At 40.6% G+C, this 20,823-nt stretch overlaps 1 protein-coding gene across 4 annotated transcripts in view; it reads right to left on the reverse strand.

Annotated features, from left to right (window-relative positions):
• Positions 1-20,823, reverse strand: part of LOC143038802 (sister chromatid cohesion protein DCC1) — a 398,731-nt gene that overhangs the window by 324,626 nt on the left and 53,282 nt on the right. For all 4 annotated transcript variants that reach the window (XM_076208343.1, XM_076208344.1, XM_076208340.1 and 1 more), the window contains one exon: positions 16,304-16,468. In XM_076208343.1, coding sequence (XP_076064458.1) covers positions 16,304-16,468 — 165 coding nt within the window. The remainder of the gene's footprint in view (positions 1-16,303; positions 16,469-20,823) is intronic.

The raw sequence follows: 20,823 nt of genomic DNA on the forward strand, positions 1-20,823 counted from the left end.
TTTATACTGTCTTTGCACACACCATTGTTTCACCTGGTATGTTCCATACATCCACCACTCTGTGGGAAAAGCTGTTCTTTTTCATGTCTCTTCTAAAACTGTCCTTTTTAAGTTTCCATGTCCTCTTGTGTTTCTCTTATCCCAATTTACTAAGTCATCTCTATCAAGGACTTCCACACCTCTCATAATTATGTAGTCAACAAGTCACCACTTTCCCTTCTCTGTTCCAGAGTCAGTAGTTCTAGTTTTGACAATCTTTCTTCATATGACAGTTTTGATAGTGTTGGGGGCCTTCTTCATAGCTGCTCTCTGGATTCTCTCAATCTTATATTCTTTTTAGTACTGGGTGACCATAGTGTCGCTGCATACTCATTTTAGGTCTTATCTGTGTGACTAGTATTTTCATTATCATTTCTTCATCTAAGTAAAGGCTATTTTTATTGATCTTAGCAAGTTATAGGTTTCGCCAACAGTTTTGTTTGTTTGTCAGGGGACATATCTTTTGTGATGATCACCCCCAGGTCTTTTTCAGATCCCACTTACTTTACAATTTTATATTGTCCTAATATACTTTTTTTTTCTTCCAAATTCCATTATACACTTATGTTGTAGTCCACTTCCCACTTCTGACTCCATTCCCAGACCCTGTTCAGATCTCTCTGTAGCAAGTCACAGTACAGTTCAGCCCTCACTTTAACAATTTTGCATCATCTGCAAATAAGCTCATGAAACATTCCACACCCTCATCCATGTCATTCACATAGATAACATTATTGGAGCCAATACTGATCCTTGTGGAACTCCACTAATTACCTCTTCCCAAGTAGAATTCTGAGCACTACCCTCATTTTTCTTCCATGCAAAAAGTCCTCCATCTATTCTAATAGTTTACCTTGTATCTCTCCTATGGTTTCCAGTTATCTTGATAATTTTTGTGAGGCACTTTATCAAAAGCTTTTTGTAGACCTAGGAATGCACAATCAGCCCATCTGTCCCTTTCTTGTGTTGTTTGGTAATCTTGAGTAAATACAGATCAAATTTGTGGTACATGATCTTCCCTGTCTAAATTTGAATTGTCTCTTATTTAGTATATTGTTCTCCAGATGTTTTATCCATCCCTTTTTTTTTTTTTTTTTTTTTTACTTTTTCACAAATTTTAGCTACTGCACTTCTAAGGGAAACAGGTCTGTAATTTGTTGTGTCTTCCTTATTTCCTCCATTATAAATTGCTACAATATCAGTATTTTTCCAGTCTTCTGGTATTTTTCCTTCTTAGAGCGAGCAACTTATTATGTTATATATATTGTCTGTTAGTTCTTCTTTACATTCTCTTAATATCCAATTTGCTATTCCATCTGGGCCGTGTGATTTCTTGATACCAAGGTTATTTGAACCATTGTTTCTTTCTGGGTTACTATCATCTCCATTCATACCAATGTTGCATTTTTTCTCTGGTGAAAACTGACTAGAAGTGTTTGCTTATGACTTCACCCATCTGTATCTTCTGTATTCCCTTGGCATAGTTTCACTATTTTTTTTTTTTTTTTTTTCAGTTTACCATTTACATACCTGTAGAATAGTTTAGGCTGATCCTTACATTTCTCTATTATGTCTTTTTATGAAGTTTCTTTTCTGTGTATTTTTACATATTTATTCCTTTAATGAATAAATATATATTTCCCAATTTCTAGTTTTTTGTTTTGTTTTTTCTCATCTTTTCCAAGCTTTATCTTTGTCTTTCACTTCACTGGACCTTCTATTAAACCAGCACTTATTATACACCTTTTCCTGTTTTTGCCTTAGGTTTCATTGCTAGGACAGCAACGAATAGATGTGCAGAGGTACGAGTAATTATCAAACTCTATCTAGCAATAGACCAACCATAATAATAACAATAAATACTTAATTTAGTCAATTTGTAATGATACATACAAACTGAAACTCTTTGTGGATCCAGATCATTCAAAATTACAGTTACAACACACATACAGTACAACCCACAATAAAAATATCTGTGACAGGGTAAGGTCCAAGATTAAAACTACACACACTACACTTTTAAAAACACCATGCTGTAGATTTATCATGCATCAGAATCAAAAACACAATGGAAGCAATAACTTTACCTTTTTGCATGGACAGAATTATACAATTAAACCATGTAGTGAGTGCTGAAACTATCAGTTGTTTTAAGAAACGGTTAGACAACTTTATGGATGGGGATGACAGGTGATGGATATGGAGCTGCCTAGTGTAGGCCTTATGGTCTCTTACAGTCTCCTTCATTCTTATGTTCTTTGGGACATATCCACTCCTTCTTTGTAGATTTTCCTTGTAGAATTTTTCCCTGCTCGCATTAAGAGAAAATTTCCTACATTTCTCTCAAAGTCTGTTTTACTATATATCATTATTCCTTTTCTGTGTTTCTCATTTATCTTTATATATATTTTCTCCTTTAGTTCTAACTCGACTGGTGTCTTGTATTCAAATTTGTTTATTATTTCATGTTCTGCTGTAAATAATAAACCTATTCTCAACAGTTCTTCATTATTTCTAAGTCTAGTTTTTTTTTTAACCCACTGTGTCATTGTTCATTGTATGTTCTGTAGTCATGTCAAGTAATATATTTCCAGGTCTTTTTCAGATCCCATTTTCTTTACTTCCTTTGCACCAATTCTATATTGTCCTACCCTGTTTTTACTAGTTCCAAATTCCATTGTGCTACATTTCTTAATGCTACAGTCCACTTCCCACTCCATTCCCAAACCCAGTTCACATCTCTCTGTAGTGACTCACAATCCATTTCAGTATTTTCTTCAACAGTTTTGTGTCATCTGCAAAGCTCATGTAATATTCCACACCATCATCCATGTCAGTCATATAAATAGCAAACATTATTAGAGCCAATACTGATCCTTGTGGAACTCCACTAATCACTTCTTTACAATTAGAACTCTTATCTCTGAGCACTACTTTCATTTTTCTTCTATGCAAGAAATCCTCCATCCATTTAGTTTACCTTGTATCTCTCTTATGGTTTCCAGTTTTCTTGATAGTTTTTTGTGTGGTGCTTTGTCAAAATATTTTTGTAGGTAGGAAAGCACAATCAGCTCATCTGTCCCTTTCCTGCATTACATCTAACAGTCTTGAGTAGAAACAAATCAAATTTGTGGCCCATGATCTTCCCCTGTCTAAATCCAAATTGTCTTGGATTTAGTATATTGTATTTACCTAGTTGTAAACTATGAGAAGGGGAGCCATGCTCATGGTGTCCTGTCTTTTGTATCTTGCAGTGTCTAATTTGCTCTTAAATTCATGTACAGTTTTTTGCAAATATTTTCGTTTTACTCAGTTTGTTCCAGAACCACCACTCTGTGTGGAAAACTTTTTTTTCAGGTCTCTTCTATAACTAGCCTTTTTGAGTTTCTTTTCATGACCCCTTGTATTTATCTTATCCCAATTTAATAAGTCCTCCCTATCAAGGGCTTCTGTGCCTTTTATGATTCTGTAAGTGGTTAGCAGGTTGCCTTTCTCTTCTTTGTCCCAAAGTTGGTTGTTTCAATTAAGCTAGTCTCTCCTCATATGACAGGTTTGAAAGTGCTGGGGCCATTCTCATGGTTGCTCTCTAGATTCATTCAATTTTCTTTATATTCTTTTTGGTACTGGGTGACCATTGTCACAGTATACTCTACTTAAGGCCTCATTGGTGTGACTAGTATTTTTTTCAACAATTTCTTTGTCTAAATAGGTAAAAGCTACCTTTATTGATATTAGCAAGTTGTAACGTTCTCCTACAATTCTGTTTATCAAGGGATATGTCATTTGAAATAATTACTCCCAGGTCTTTTTCAGATCCCACTTTCTTTGTTCCAATTTTATGTATGTATATATATATATATATATATAAATACTGTATATATATATATATATAAATACTGTATATATATATATATATATATATATATATGTATATATATATATAAAAATATATATTTGTTGAGGCATTGTGACAGGTTGTTGTTGTTGTTGTCGTTCCCTAGACTGTCTGTCCGAGCAGTCCCGTCTCCCCAAGGAAGGCCACAGCCGAAACTGGGTTTTCCCACAAATCCCTTATAGAGTGTATGTTGTGTTGTTTGCGTGCATGATTGTGTATAATGCAGTCTTCCATTATGTGTTGTATGGTATGGGGTGAAGTGTTACATCCTGGGCAGCTGTTCACAACACGGTCGTCCAGCCTCTTCTGGTAGCTTAGAAGTGCTGGGTGGTGACCGCATCGCAGTCTGACCAAGTGGACTCTGTCCTTTCGTGGGAGAGAGGATTCAGAAGGGTGGATATCAGGGGGTCTGGCATGCAGCAGTGTGTTGTCTTTCAGTGTGTTAATGGAGCGGTGAGTGATATGATTATGAATATGTTTCCGGAGGCTGGTATTTGGTGGTTGTGGAGGAAGAGAAGAGAGTATCTGTGCGTAATAAAGGTCTTTGGGTGTAGTTTTAATGTTTCTTGGTGTGTGTGGGTGTTCTGCTATGTAGTGTAGCGGGTGTGATGTGTTTGTGGTGGCTGCGGCAAGTGTTTGTGTGCCTCTCATGTCGAGGTGGTCCTTGACTTTGAGGACTTTTGTTTCATGGTGTAAATGGTCTGTAGGTGTTGTATTTGTGCAGCCTGTAATTGTTTTTAGGGCTTTGTTTTGTATGATTTGAAGGGTGTTGTGGTGTGTCTCACTGAGATTAGGAGCCCTTGCAGGACTCGCATAATTCATCACTGCGTGTATGCATTGTTTGTATATTGTTATATTAGTTTCTTTGTTTTGTCCAAATGTTGGTCCAGTGATTGACTTAAGTGCGTTAAGTCTAGGTGTGCATTTGTTTTTTATGTTTGTGAGGTGTTGTTTGAAAGACATGGATGTATCGTATGTTACACCAAGAATTTTCGGTGTGTTTGTGTGTGGTATTAGAGTGTTGTTGATGTAGAGATGAGGTATGTATTTGTGTTCTTTTGTCCAGTTGGTGAGAAGTGTTGCTGTAGATTTGGTTGGAGCTGTTTTGAGTCTGTTTGTGATGAACCATGTGTTGAGTGTGTCAAGGTAAGGCTGGATTATTTCTGCAGCTTTGTCTGTGTTACGATGTGTGCATGTGATTGTTATGTCATCTGCGTAGGAAGAGATTTGTATTTCTGAGGTGTCTGGTGTGGGTAAGTCATGCATGTATAGATTAAATAATGTGGGGGATAGAACTGAGCCCTGTGGTACTCCGTTCTTAATGTTTCTGATGTGCGATGATTGGCCATTATATGACACATGAGCATTCCTGCCTGCCAGATAATTGGCCAGCCATCTTTTGGTGTTATTGTGCATGTCTGTGTTATATATTTTATTTGTTAGGTTGTGGCGGGGGATAGCATCAAAAGCTTTACTAATGTCCAATGTTATAAGAAGTGTTCTGTGGTGGGGCCTATCTGAATTGATGCCATCTAAAATTCTTTGTGTGAGGTTTGTCAGAAGAGTGTTTGTGGAGTGTAGTGGGGCTGCCAAGCTGAGTGAGGAATCTCCTCTACCTGGTCTATCCAGTCTTAAACCCGCATTGCCAGCGAAACGACCGAAGAATCTGCTGTCTCCCCGTCTCTCCTCTGCCTTGGATCAGACGAACATATCCTCTCGGAATGATGCGTACATCATGGCTGAAACGGTTGGGAGTATGGGTGAAAACATACAGGAGTACAACATCAACCCAAGCTCCATTCACTGGCAATGGGCTCGCCAACGATCCAGCACTGCAAGCAGTTTAAAGGCTTCCTTTACGACTGATTCGTCACTCACCGTACACTGGGACGGCAAGTTGGCAAGTGATGAACAGATTGGATGGCCAGAAGATGATGGAGCGTCTCCCAATCCTCGTCACGGGAAAAGGGGTGGTTCAGCTTAGCCCCTCAAAAGCCCCACAGAACAGGTCCAGCTCAATCAGATGCGGTTGAGACCTGCTTGAAGGACTGGGGCCTGGAAACCAAGGTCCAGGGGCTCTGCTTTGACACCATCACCTCCAACACTGGCATCAGAGGTGGTGCGCGCAAACTCCTGGAAGTGAGACTGGGCCAACACCTTCCCCACTTCACCTGCCGCCACCACATCCACGAAGTTGTCCTTGGAGGGGTCTACAATGCTCTTCTTGGTCCGTCGTCTGGCCCCAACAGTCTTCTGTTCAAAAGCTTCAGAGCAACATGGCCATACATTGTCCAAGACGACTTCAAACCAGCTTCATCTGATCCGGATGTTGAAGCGGTCATTGCCCCGGTACGTGAGAACCTCATCGCTTTCTACGTCCATCACTCTACCAGCACTCAACCCGGCCATGACTATAAGGAACTCATCGAACTGGCCCTGATCTTCCTCGGACATGACATTGCACAGAAACGTGATGTGCTGTTCCGCCAACCCGGACCCATGAACCGTGCACGCTGGATGGCCACCCTGCTGTATGCTATCAAGATCTGGCTCTTCAGGGACCAAGTTCCTCTGAGACTGAAAGATCATTGAGCAGTCACAGACATTGCTGTCTATGGCGACATCCTCTACATCAAGTGCTGGATCGTCGCTTCCAATGCCTCCGCCACTCCGAGGAACGATCTGGACATGATGAAGGACCTCCTGGCCTTCAAGAACAAGACGCTTGTGGGTCCAGCCATCAAGAAATTGAATGGACATCTCTGGTACCTCGGTGACAAACTTATGGCCCTCGCTTTCTTCGATCAAGAAGTTTCGGCGGACACCAAACGAGCCATGGTCCATTGTCTTGAACATCAACATGGTCCTCATCAAGTCCACCCTCAACTACCACCTATGGCCTTCGACGGCGGTTTGGAGCAGTTCGTGACCCAGACGACGCTACAGTTCTTCGACCGGCTCCAGTTCGGGAAAGAATTCCTGACCGTCAACCCCATTGAATGGCCGAACTGTGAGGATTACAAAGCCAGGTTGGAGGTCGTCGAGGAGCAGGCTATGGTTAATGACTTTGCCGAGCGCGCAGTTGCACTGGTGCAGTCATTCAACCAGAAGCTGACAAAGAAAGAGGACGGACTCCAGGACCTGCTCCGAGTGGTTCAAGACCACCGGCTGAAATACCTGGACCCAAACAAGAAGACTCTCTTGAAGGAGTAAATGAAGAGTGGCTGGGCGAGTGGTTATTATTGGCTTAAAGGTTTCATTTTTTTTCTGTTCCTTTATAATTCCAAATAAACCGATTTCAGAGGGTGAGAGAAAAAATTCAAAGTCGCTAGGGACGTTCTAGGATGAGGTGGATGGATGGGGTGAAGGGGGCTTTGGGGAAGAGGGGAATGTCTGTTGAGGAAGGACGGGAGAGGACAGAAGACAGGGGTGAATGGAGAATGGTTGTATATGGATGATGCCTTTTCCTTTTTGGCTACCTCCAGTGTAAGGGGGAAAAAGCCTTGGTATATGTATGTATGTATATATATATATATATATATGATAATGGAAGAGAAGGCAGTAAGAGGAAAATGGGCAGAGTATTTTAGGGAACTGCTGAAATGTGAAGGAGGACTGGGAGGGAAAGGCAGTTACAGTAGCACAAAGATAATGATGGTTATGAGTGAGGAAAATGGAGAAATAAGGAAATATGTGGTGAAGGCAGTTGTTAACCTCTTCACTCCGGGGGCACATCGCACGTCTGGCAGCATTAGCTGCCCAACGTGCGATGTTGCGTCATAATAATCGCATTATCAAAAATAAAGTCAGTGCTCAATCGTTCGTTCTCTTTCACCCATGAATTTTGATAACCATAGAAAATATGATGAAGTCAGTTTAGAGAGAATGGAGGTTACGTAGGTACGACTACAATAAATATAATCAAGACGCCGACGTCGGCATCATCGCGTACCCACTTGTTCCTCATGACGCCTACGTAGGCGTCACCGTATGGAAGTGGTTGAGATGATGAGAGCAGGTAATGCACCTGGGTTTGATGGGTGTCGTGCAGAATATCAAAAAAGAAAAAAAGAAAATATATATATATATATATATATGATGGACTGGCTGGTGAGATTATTAAGTATTTGTTTAAGAGAGAGTAGAGTGCCGGAAGACTGGAGGAGTGCCTGTATAGTTCTACTTTACAAGGGAAAGGGGACAAGTGCAAGTGTAGTAGTTTCAGAGGGATCAGTTTGTTAAATGTAGCTGGAAAGGCTTATGGGAGTGTCTTGATTGAGAGGATTAGGAGAGGAATAGAGGGAGTAATTGGTGAGGAACAGTGTGGGTTTAGGACAGGTAGGGGTTGTGAGGATCAGATTTTTGTGGTAAGACAGATATGTGAGAAAGGATGTTTTTTGGGGTTTTATGGATCTGGAAAAGGCTTATGACGGGGTAGACAGGAAGGCAATGTGGGAGGTACTGCAGATATATGGGATAGGAGGAAAGCTTTTAAGAGCAGTCAAGTTTTTACAAGAGTAGTAGAGCTTGTGTTAGGATTGGAAATAGAGAGAGTGGTTTGAGGTAAAGGTGATGTGTTATGTCGCCTTGGCTGTTCAACTTATACATGGATGGGGTGGTACATACATATAACAAAGGCTCTTCCCCCCTTACATGGGGGGTAGCCAAAAAGAAAAAGGCATAGAAACTACTTCCACCCATTCCATTCCCTACATATTCCACTCCCCTCCACCCTCCTCCCTCCCTCTTATCTTGGCACCTCCTGCATGATGGGTCATCCCTGCATCCTGTCCACTGTCCTGGGTCAGAAGCAGTGTCGCAAGACACAGCACATCCACAGCAAGGCCGCTTCATAAATTCGGCGACCCCCCTCTACATCCCCTCATGCAGAAAAGAAGACGGGGAGAAATCCCTTTGGGCTGCATCAAATCCTTCTCACACACTTCCTCATCCCCCACCCACTCCCCCTCATGCATCACAGCATCATCCATACACAACCGTTCTCCATTCACCTCTATCTTCTGTCCTCTCCCATCCTTCCTAAACAGACATTCCTCTCTTTTGTAATGCCCCTTTCACCCCATCCATCCATCTCATCCTAGGACGCCCCCTCATATTCACTCCCTCCACGTCTGCCTTCCACACCTCTTTTACTAATCTTTCTTCATTCATTCTTTCCATGTGTCCAAACCATCCTAGTACTCTTTCATCAACCCTATCTCCCAACTCCCTTTCCACCCCTGTTCTCCCGACCTCCTCATTTCTCACTCGATCCAGCCTAGTAACCCCTATCATACTTCTCAGACATTTCATCTCAAACACATTCAAACTCCTTCTCTCTTATGTTCCATGTTTCTGCCCCGTACAGTGTTGTTGGCACAATAACTCCTTCATATGCAAACCTATCATATGAGGAGAGATTGGCTAAACTGGAGTTACCGATGCTGGAGCAAAGAAGAGAGAGAGGTGACCTACTGACCATCTACAGAATCATGAAAGGCACAGAGATACTCGATAGAGAGGACTTGCTAAACTGGGACAAGAGAAACACAAGAGGACATGGAAAGAAAATAAAAAAACATAGCTACAGAAGAGAACTGAAGAAAAACAGTTTTCCACATAGAGTAGTAAACACTTGGAACAAACTGGATAATGAAATAGTATGTGCAAAAACCATTCATGAGTTTAAAAGCAAACTAGACACTGCGAGATACAAAGGTGGGACACCAAAAGCAAAATACTAGTAGGTAAATATAACCTCTTAGCATCCTTTCCTAGATGTCTATTTCTCATTACACTTTTTAATCCACCAAGGCATTTACTCGCTTCTCTCAATCTTCAGTATGCGTGGAAAGTAATGACGCTTTACGCTAAGCGTCATTACTTTTCACGGAAAGTCTTTGGCCCTCAAAAGTACCACCAAATGAAGCGTAGTATGAGCTGATGTTTTCTATGCGGCAACTAGCAACATTGTATGAGTGTGTGGCAGCGGTTTGTTTATCTCAATAACACATGGTTCGTTGTGACGAGTGTTTGTATTTTTTTGGTCTCCCGCTTTTTTTCCTTTTTTGGGCTTGTGTTACCACCCGATTGTGCCTCCTATATACCCCTTACCATGCCCAAACAAACCCTGGATAAGGACAAACATGTTGAAATAGTTGCATTATTCAAGGCGTACCATAAATTACCCAAAATATCGAGACTCACAGGTGTTAAGCTACGTACAGTGCAGCGGTTGCTCAAGCGGTTCCGTGACTCTGCGGAGGTCTATGTTCCTGCCCCTTTGCCGAAGCCTGGTAGACCTCACAAGACTACATTTAGGACCAGAAAACTCATTGATAGGCAAGTAAGGAAGGATCCTCGCTTAACTGGAAGACTTCTGAAAGAGAAGAACTCGAATCTCCTTGGTGATGTCTCTATCAGGTCGATCCAGCAGGTACTACACGATGACCTGAATTATAAAAGTTACTGTGCCCGCACTACTCCTTGGGTTACTCGTCGGCAAGTTGTTAAACGTCTAAAATTTGCCAAGAAATATTCAACATGGACAGATGAACAGTGGAAAACAGTCTTCTGGAGTGACTTTCACAGTGACTGGCACCCCAGCAGCCAAGGTCTACCGCAAGCCTGGTGATGACCCTTTGAAACCTCGCTTCACAAACAAGGTCATCAAGCACCCTGCCTCACTTATGGTTTGGGCAAGATTTACGTATTATGGTGTTGGCAAGCTGGTTGTACTCCCTGCTAATGAAAAAGAAAATCAGTATAACTATCTGGAGTTATTGGCTGACTATCTTCCTGACTGTTTTGAGGAGACCAAGGCTGAGGTTTTTATGCAGGATGGAGCACCTGCTCACACGGCCAAACTTGTGACATACTGGCTAAGAGACTGTGAAGTGAGTTATATTAAAGACTGGCCAGGTAACAGTCCCGATATTAACCCGATGGAAAACCTTTGGGGTTTAATGAAAAGAAAATTACATGACATGGACACCTCATCAGTGCCACGGTTGGAATCCGCTATTCGCCAGCTCTGGGCCTCCATTCCTGAAACAACCCTCCAGAACCTTGCACTATCAGTTCCAGGACGTCTCCAGAAGGTGATACAGAGGAAGGGATATTCATTTTAACCAATTTCTATATGGAAGTACCATAATTTGTATTATTTCATATATTTTCACATGCAAACTAACCTTCACCTTCAGTTTACAGGTTTCATTAAGGGCGGCGTCATTACTTTCCGCGCATACTGTACATTCTACCTCCACCCCTACTCCCTTTCCTGCCACATTCGCACCCAATTATCTAAAACTATCCACTTCCTCCAGGCTCTCACCCTTAATGCTCACCTCCAGCCTGCTGTCACTCTCTCCCCTTGTACATCTCATCACCTTACTTTTGCCCACATTTATCTTCAGCTTCCTTCTTTCACACACCTTCTCAAACTCTGTCACTAACTTCCTCAATCCCTCTTCTGATCCTGCTACAAGTGCAGTGTCGTAAGCAAACAACAACTGGCTTATTTCCCACTTCTCTCCATTTTCTTTAACCATCTCCAACCCCTGACCCACTACCCTTGCATTCACCTCTCGCACCACCCCATCCATGTAAAGATTGTACAGCCAGGGTGACATAACACATCCCTGATGAAGTCCCATCTTTACCTCAAACCATTTCTAATCCTAACACAAGCTCTACTACTCTCGTAAAAACTCTTGACTGCTCTTAACCTCTTCAGTACAGGCCAAAATCTCGTGGGCAGCATTAGCTGCCAGACGTACGATGTGTCGTAATAATACTCGCATCATAAAATATAGTCACCGCTTATATCGATCGTTCTCTCTTTCACCCGTGAATTTTGATAACCATAGAAAATGTGATGAAGACAGTTTAGAGAATATGTCATTACGCAGGGGCAACTACAATAAATATAATCAAGATGCCGATATGGCAGCCTCGCGTATCCACTTGCTCCTCATGCCGCCTACGTATGTGGCACCGTATGGAAGGGGTTAACAGCTTTCCTCCTATCCCATATATCTGCAGTACCTCCCACAGTGCCTTCCTGTCTACCCTGTTATAAGTCTTTTCCAGATCCATAAAAGCCCAAAAAACTTCCTTACCTTTTCCTATAGCTTTTTCACATATCTGTCTTACCATAAAAATCTGATCTACACAACCCCTACCTGTCCTACAACCACACTGTTCCTCACCAATTAGTCCCTCTGTTCCTCTCCTGATCCTCTCAATCAAGACCCTCCCATAAGCCTTCCCAACTACACTCAACAAGCTGATCCCTCTGAAACTAATACACTCACACTTGTCCCCCTTTCCCTTGTAAAGCAGAACTATACAGGCACTCCTCCAGTCCTCCGTCACTCTACCCTCTCTTAAACAAACATTAAATAACCTCACCAGCCAGTCTACCATAACTGTACCTCCTTTCTTCAGACATTCTGCATGGCATCCATCCAGAACAGGTGCCTTACCTGCTCTCATCATCTTAACAGCTGCTTTCACTTCATCCTTCCCTATTTCTCTTCCATTTTCCTCACTCATCACTCTCATTTTCTTAGCACTTTCCACTGCAACTACCTTTCCCTCCCTATCCTCCTTCACATTTAGCAACTCCCTAAAATACTCTGCCCACCTTCCTCTCACTGCCTTCTCTTCCATTATCATCTCTCCATCTGCACCTTCCACCTCTTCTCCACTCGATTTGCTTCCTCTTTCTCTTTCAATTTCTTTCCAAAACATCCCTTTACCACTTTCAAAATCTTCCGTCACACTCCCACCCCACTTCACATCTGCTCTCCCCCTCAGCCTCCTTTATCCTATGCTCAACTTCCCCTCTCTTCACCTTGCACCTCTCATACAACTCCCTTGCCCCAATTTGCCGCCAATCTATGAACGCCCGCTTCCCCTCCTCCACACCCTTCCTTGCTTCCTCATCCCACTACCCACCACCCCTCCTATTTCCTCCCGCCCTCCTTGTTCCACACATCATTTTTGCACACCTTATGACTCCCTCCTTAAACCATCCCCATTCCTCCTCCACTCCTAGTTCTACTCTATCCTTCACTCCCTCCCACTCCTCTCTCAGCTTCTTATATGCATTCTCCTTTTCTTTCTCATTTAAGCAGTTCACTCTAAGTACCTCCCTACCTTCTGCCCTTTTCCTCTTTCTCCACCTATTCTCCACTCTCAATTTACCTTCCACCAAAAATTATCTGATATTACAAAGGATTACAAAGGCAGAGCATGCCGACAGGAGACCTTTTGGTCCATATCGAGGATCACAATAATAATGAATAAATAAAAACTATAATGTAAATAACAAATAAAATACAGAAATAAATGCATAGGTATAGTTAAATAATAAACAAACAGGTAAATAGTAAATAATAAATTGACATATAACTAACAATAAATGAGAATCAAATAGACAAATGATAACAAAACAAAAACAAATAATATAAATGATAATCATTACAGTATCTTGCTTAGGTATTTATCTAAATGATTTTTAACCACTTCACTACGGGACTTAAATCTCGCGGGCAGCAGCCAATGCCAGCCGTACGTGTCATAATAATACTCGCATCATAAAATATAGTCACCGCTTATATCGATCGTTCTCTCTTTCACCCGTGAATTTTGAAAACCACAGAGAATGGGATTAAGAGCAGATTAGGGAGAATGTAAAAACACAGGGGCGACTACAATAAATATAATCAAGACGCCGATATGGCAGCGTCGCGAATCCACTTGCTCCTCATGACGCCTACGTGTGCGGCACCGTATGGAAGGGGTTAAAGCTTCGAACTGAACTACATTGCACTGCCTCTGCAGGAAGTTTATTCCATTCATTAACTACATGGTTGGCAAAGTTGTTTCTACCCATTTCCAAATTGAATCTATTTCCAGACAGTTTGAGACCATTGTTTCTTGTCTAATTCTCATTCAGTGTGAAAATTTTGTCCCTTTTGATGTTGTCAATTCCCCTTAGAACATGTATATCCTTAACTCTTCCTACCATACTCTTGGTCACCACTATATAGTCCATTAATGCTCTGCCACCCTTCCATCCACCACCCTCTCCCATGTGTACTTATGCTTGACTTTCTTCTGAAACACTGTATTTGCTATCATCAACTCTCTTTCAAGACACATCTCCACCATCAACTCTCCACTACGATTTTTACCTGGAGCTCCATACTTCCCAATCACTCTGCTATTGGTTCGTTTCCTACCCTAGCATTAAGGTCTCCCAAAACAACTACATTGACATTTCTCCCCAATCCCTCTATGCAATCATATATATATCCAAAATGCTTCCCATTCCTCTACGCTCTTCTCACGAACAGGCCCATACACACTTACAAAAACTCACATCTCCCTTCCCAGCTTCACCTTCATCCACATCAACCTTGATGAAACCTTCCACTCCACTACATGCTTACTTATCTCTTCACTTACTAGTATAGCCACCCCTTCTCTCCCTCGTCCACTCTTCACTCCTGAGTACCTCCCAGCTACACTCCCAAACTCACACTCGCCCTTCCCTTTCATTTTAGTTTCACTCAAAGCCAGCACATCCATCTTCTCACAAACATATTGCCTATCTCTTCCCTTTTACTCTCATCTGTACCACATCCAAGCACATTAAAAGACCCAAACCTTAGAGTACTGGTTGGAAAACTCCCAGACCCTCTTATGCCTTTACTTTTTTTTTTTTTAGGAATTTCCCCTTTGGGGGTACAGGTAGCAGGACTCCTAATCCCATCCCCCTTCCCGTTTTTTGTCACCTCTTACGACTCAAGTGGAAGACTTGGTGGTAGCATTCTCTTCCCCCACCGCAGAGTAGGCAAAAAAAGGAAATGAATATTCAGAGAAATGGTTCAGGACAGTAACATGGGGTTGGGGCAGCATAATGGAGGGACAGTCTTAGTATAAAAGTGTCATCATTTTTCTATGTACAGAGTTTTCCTCTATCACAGACAAAATGATGTGTGACTCTGGTCCATAGGGGCACTCCATATAGACCCTAAAGTATCAACTGCATGCTACTTTGCCACAATAACATGCAGCCAATACCCCAGACGAGATATTGGTTGATGGAAGACATTAGGAATGTTTCGAAATCAAGAATAGCTTGAGGCAAGGATGCGTGTTATCTTGTAACCTGTTTAACTTGGTGATGGAGAAAATAACTAGGACAATGATAGATAGAGAGGGTGGATGTAAACTGGACAACATTAAGGTCAATAATTAACATACGCTGATGATGTGGACCTAATTACCAAGAGTAGAGATGATTTGAAAGGTCTAATCACTCCACTAAGAGAGAGAGCAGAGAGAGTTGGGCTGCAAATAAATTTCGATAAAAACAAACTAATGTGTATGAGCAGAGAGGAGAGGAACGTAGAGGATGTGTTTTTCGAAGACAAGAGAATAGAGGAGGTAGAGAGTTTCAGATATCTAGGTGCAAGAGTAACAAATAGAAACAAGATGAAGACAGAAATAAATACAAGAATTGCTCCAGCAAACAGATATTATTTTAGCCTTGTACCAATATTAAAGAAGGAAAGTATATCAAGAAATACAAAATTAAGAATCTACAAAACAATCCTACGACCTATAGTTTTATATGCCAGTAAGACATGGAGCTTCACAAAACAAATGGAACAAACACTACTGGTGTTTGAGAATACAATATTGAGGCGAATTACTGGACCAGTTTTTTATGAAAATGAGAATACCTGGAGAGGGCGACACAATAATGAGCTGAGAGAAATAACTAAACATGAGAAAATAACCGATGTTATAAGTAGAACAAAATTGAGATGGGCTGGGCATGCGGTGCGTATGGAGGAGCATAGAATTCCAAAACGAGTTATGATGCCTGGAAGAAGACCCAGAGGGAGACCTCGAATGAGATGGATGGATGGTGTGGATGCGGAGATGGACAGAAGAGGAATAAATAAAGCAACCTGGATGGAAGTAGCACAGGACCGAAGGACATGGAGAGGCTTACTGTTGGCGGACCAGAATCTACATGAGGTTCAAGATCCAGCGGAGTGAGTGATATATATATATATATATATATATATATATATATATATATATGATGTAAGCGGAATAGGAAACACAGGAGTCTTAGTCTTGAGTTTATTCCTGACTAGTTTCGCAGGTATGCTTTTTTGAAAAAGCATACCTGCGAAACTAGTCAGGAATAAACTCAAGACTGAGACTCCTGTGTTTCCTATTCCGCTTACATCAACCTGTCAGAATGTCTCAACATATATATATATAATGATTTTCAAGGAAAATATACTCTTCCCCATTAAATAAAGGCAAAATACTTACTGGTCCTCTTGAATTGTTTCTAACACCTTCTCATCAAGTTCAATCAAAATTTGGTTTGTGTCCTCTCCAAAATTGTGTGGAAATTCTAAAGTCTGCGTAATACTCTTCAACTCATCTTCTGTTAGCTTTGCATGGTTAATTAAGATCTTGCTGTCTTCAGGTTTTCTGTAATAGTTTTTTTTATTAGTCAGGAGTCCCAATATTCACAATTAACAATGAACACAATATAATTTGTGTGTATTTCCCTGCACATAAGACATTCCCCTCGTACCCAACACAAAGAATACTAAGATCACCAAACAAGCCCTTCAAGATAGACCATCAAGCTCAATACTCCACCAACTCCCAAACAAGGCACAACAGAAAAGCCCTCCCCCACCCAATATAAGAGCCAATATTCACATTTAACAATAAGCACAATTTAATTTGTGTGTATTTATCTCCCCTGCACATAAGACATTCCCCTCGTACCCAAAGCCGCAAAGATTACTAAGATCACCAAACAAGCCCTTCAAAATAGACCATCAAGCTCAATACTCCACCAACTCCCAAACATAGGCACTACAGAAAAGCCCTCCCCTGTCCAATATAAGAGCCACTCTGGCATATCTGCATTGAAAACACTATCCAGTATTAATACAGTACCAACACAAAATAGGCCTGGCTATACTGTAGATTCAAACTGCCCCATATGCAACCACCACACATAGGACACAGAGCCCAACACTATCAATCCCTATACAAGAAAATATTTCTTCCCTGAGTGATTTATGGTCTCAGCTAGAGGCTGTTACTGGTTACTTGAAGAATGCAGGCCTTCTGCAAAAGAGACCAGGAACAATGGACTGACTGACCAAAACTCTATCCTATTCTTAATCTTCCTCTCAAGTTCACTCTATCTACCTATCCCATCCACACTCTTTATGCTATTTTTTTTTTTTTCATATGCCCAAACCATTCCAGTATTCTTTGATCAACCCTATTTACCAGCTCCGTTTCCATCACCACTCTCCATCTCACCTTATTACTCAATCTATCCATCCTCATAACTCTGCACCATACTTAAAACATTTCAATTCTTCATTTCTGCATCCCTTCAATTCAGTCCCATACAGTGTTATAGGCATAATCACACTCTTACACTTTTCTCTGTATATACCTGGTTGTATTTTGCGGGAAAGGTGAGCTATGCTCGTGGTGTCCCGCCTTTGTATCTTGCAGTGTCTAGTTTGCTCTTAAACTCATGGTTTTTTCACACACTATTTCATTGTCCAGTTTGTTCCAAGTGCCCACCACTCTATGTGGAAAACTGTTTTTCTTCAGATCTCTTCTGTAGCTATGTTTTTTATTTTCTTTCCATGTCCTCTTGTGCTTCTCTTGTCCCAGTTTAACAAGTCCTTTCTATTGAGTATTTCTGTGCCTTTCATGATTCTGTAGATGGTCAGTGGGTCATCTCTCTCTCTTCTTTGTTCCAGTCGATAACTCCAGTTTAGCCAATCTCTCCTAATATGACAAGTTTACAAGTGCAGGTGCCATTTTTGAGGCTGCTCTCTGGATTCTTTCTATTTTATATTATTTTTGATACTTGGTGACCACAATGTCACCGTGTGGCGCAGCGGACTGGCTTTGTATACTAAACGTGGCACTGGTTGCCCTCTTACTAGGTTACGTAAGGTCACTCACACGGGAGGGCAGGAAACTGTTTACTTGTGGTGCCACATTTATTTTGACGATAGAAAAGAGAGGGGGGTTGCCCCTTTACAAGAGGCATGTTCCTCTTAGAGGCGCTGCCATTGAAACTTTAGGGGTAGAGGGGTAGTAGGAGGAGGAGAAAAACTGCAAAACATGGAATGGCACTAGTTAGTTTTAAACTAATGCAGCTACAAGCCAAAACATAAAAATATAAAAAATTACAAAGAATCTGAACATAAAATATACGCAGCTTAAGACTAAAAAATATAACAGATTTTCTAAAACATAAATTTGGCTCAAAACAACTTACTGAGTTGGCCGCGAAAAGAGGGTGTTAACACTGAGTTTTAGACCCAGCTGAAGGCCTAGTTGTGAGTAGTGACATCACAACAGGCAACAGGTCTTTACACAACTTAATCTTATTCTAAATTAAAGGCAAACATCGTAAAATAATGGGACGTTATCTCGCAACACAGCTTGCAGACAATTTACAAAATTTTGGAAAAATGAACAGAAATGGTCTCTGTTCGAATACACTTAAAAAATAAAACATTACAGAAAACGAAACTAATACCCCTTCCAGGGGGAAACGGGCTTAAGACAAAATATATGTAAAAAATGGAGATACATAGAATTATAGGAAAAAGCCCCGTTACTGCTCGTAACAGCACACACCGCATATTCTAGTCTAGGCCTTATCAGTGTGACCAATATTTTTTTAATAATTTCTTCGTCCAAATATGTAAATGCCACTTTTATTGATCTTAACAAGTTGTAGGATTCTCCAACAATTTTGTTTATCTGTTTATCATAGGCCAAGTCGTTTGAGATAATTACACCAAAATCTTTTTCAGATCTCTCCTTCTTTACCTCCTTGGTTTCTTCCAATTTTATATTATCCTGATATTCTATTTTTGCTTTTTCCAAACTACATTATGCTACACTTGTCCACTTCCCATTTCTGACTCCAGTTCCATATCTTATTCAGGTCTTCCTGCAGTGATTCACAATCCTTTTCAGTTTTTACTTTCCTTAACAGTTTGGCATCGTCTGCAAAGAAGCTCATTAACATTTCACAACATCATCCATGTCATTCACATAAATAGCAAACATTATTGGAGCCAATACAGATCCTTGCGGTACTCCACTGATCACCTCTTTCCAACCTAAATATTTTTCTCTGAGCACTACTCTCATCTTTCTACTATTCAGGAAGTCCTCCATCCATTTTAGTAGGTTCCCTTGTATCCCTCCTATATGTTCCTTTTTTTTTTCTTTTCTTTTTTTTTAATAATTTTTGGTGTGGTACTTTGTCAAAAGCTTTTTGTAAGTCCAGGAAGGCACAATCAGCCCATCCATTCCTTTCTTGCACTATGTCTATTAATCTTGAGTACCGTATTTTCCGGCATATAGTGCGCGACTTTTTTCCGTTGGAAGGGCCTAAAAATGGGGTGTGCGTGTTATCCGGTGGTGCGCATTATCTACAGCCTACGATAAAAATTCTGCGGCTGTGTAATTTTTTCACAACGTGATGATGTTGGCCATCACAAAGTCAGGAGGCACACTTCTCCGTGACGTTCCGTGAGAACAAGAAGAACAGCCATGGTGACATGAAAGAATACGCCAGCATGGGCTACCGTATATAAATATTTGGTATAGGTATCTAACGAATCTTATTTTTCATCTTTAAATAGGCCTAAACACCATGAAACATGATCAATATTCATGATATTTGCCCATGTTCACAGCATCTTAGTTTGAATTTTTATGTTGGCTTTGTTGCTTCACTTTAGGTATGGTACAAATTCCGTTGCGGCCGTTCATAAACTCATGTCAAACACCTGACTACAACACCCTCTTTCGGGAGTTATATTAACTAAACGTCACCTCGATGAGAGACTGTCCTATTTCACCACTGTCATTGCAGGTTCAAAGCTAAGACGAAACAGTCTGTAGTTTGTTTCAGTATTTAAAAAAAAAAAAAAAAAAAAAAAAAAAAAAAAAAAAAAAAAAAAAGGTAAAGACGCATCATTTCCTCAAGATATAAAATGAACATTTTCTGTAAAAATCCCGAAATTTTTCTGTATTTTTACTTTCAATAAACTTTTTTAGATCATATTTCCAACAAACTATTTAAGCTACAAAGTAATAAGGGACCAACGCACAACATGAGTCATATACCGGTACATGTAGTTCCGACTTTTTCTTAGTTGTGTCCTGATTGATGCCTAAACTGACACTTAATTTAGTGACAAATCAACAGATTTCCCAGCGGTGGCTCTAGCCAATGAAAAATACTTCTCCATGTAACCTCGTTCACATGATATAAATACTAGTGATGTACCGAAGCTTCGGTATCGGTATCGGTAAATATCGGTTTATTTTCAAGCTATCGGTATCGGTATATATCGGTATCGGTAAAATATAAGGTATCAGTATATCGGTATCGGTATTGAAAAATAAATACCGATACCGATACCTTGAGAGAAAATTTAAGTTAAATTACTTTCATTCATGAAACAAATAAATAATTATATAAATATATAAAGTAAAGGGTGTCTTTCACGCCATGTGGTTGTGGAATCATTTGCGTCTTATGTAAGAAGAGAAGAGAGCTAGCTGATGGCTATTATCCTATTACCCTTTTCGATCTCATTCTTAATATTTATTTATTGTAATTATTTATTTATATTTAATATTTGAACTTGCATTTTTCAGATAGTCAATATTGTGATAAATTTATTAAATTACAATTAGAATTGCCAGAATTAGCAATAATGCCTAAGTCAAAGCAAAGTGTTATATGGAATCTAGTGACAGTATGCAAA

The sequence above is a fragment of the Oratosquilla oratoria genome, chromosome 25 (assembly GCF_046742065.1).
Source record: "Oratosquilla oratoria isolate Oo_2021 chromosome 25, ASM4674206v1, whole genome shotgun sequence".
NCBI classification, from domain to species: Eukaryota; Metazoa; Arthropoda; class Malacostraca; order Stomatopoda; family Squillidae; genus Oratosquilla; species Oratosquilla oratoria.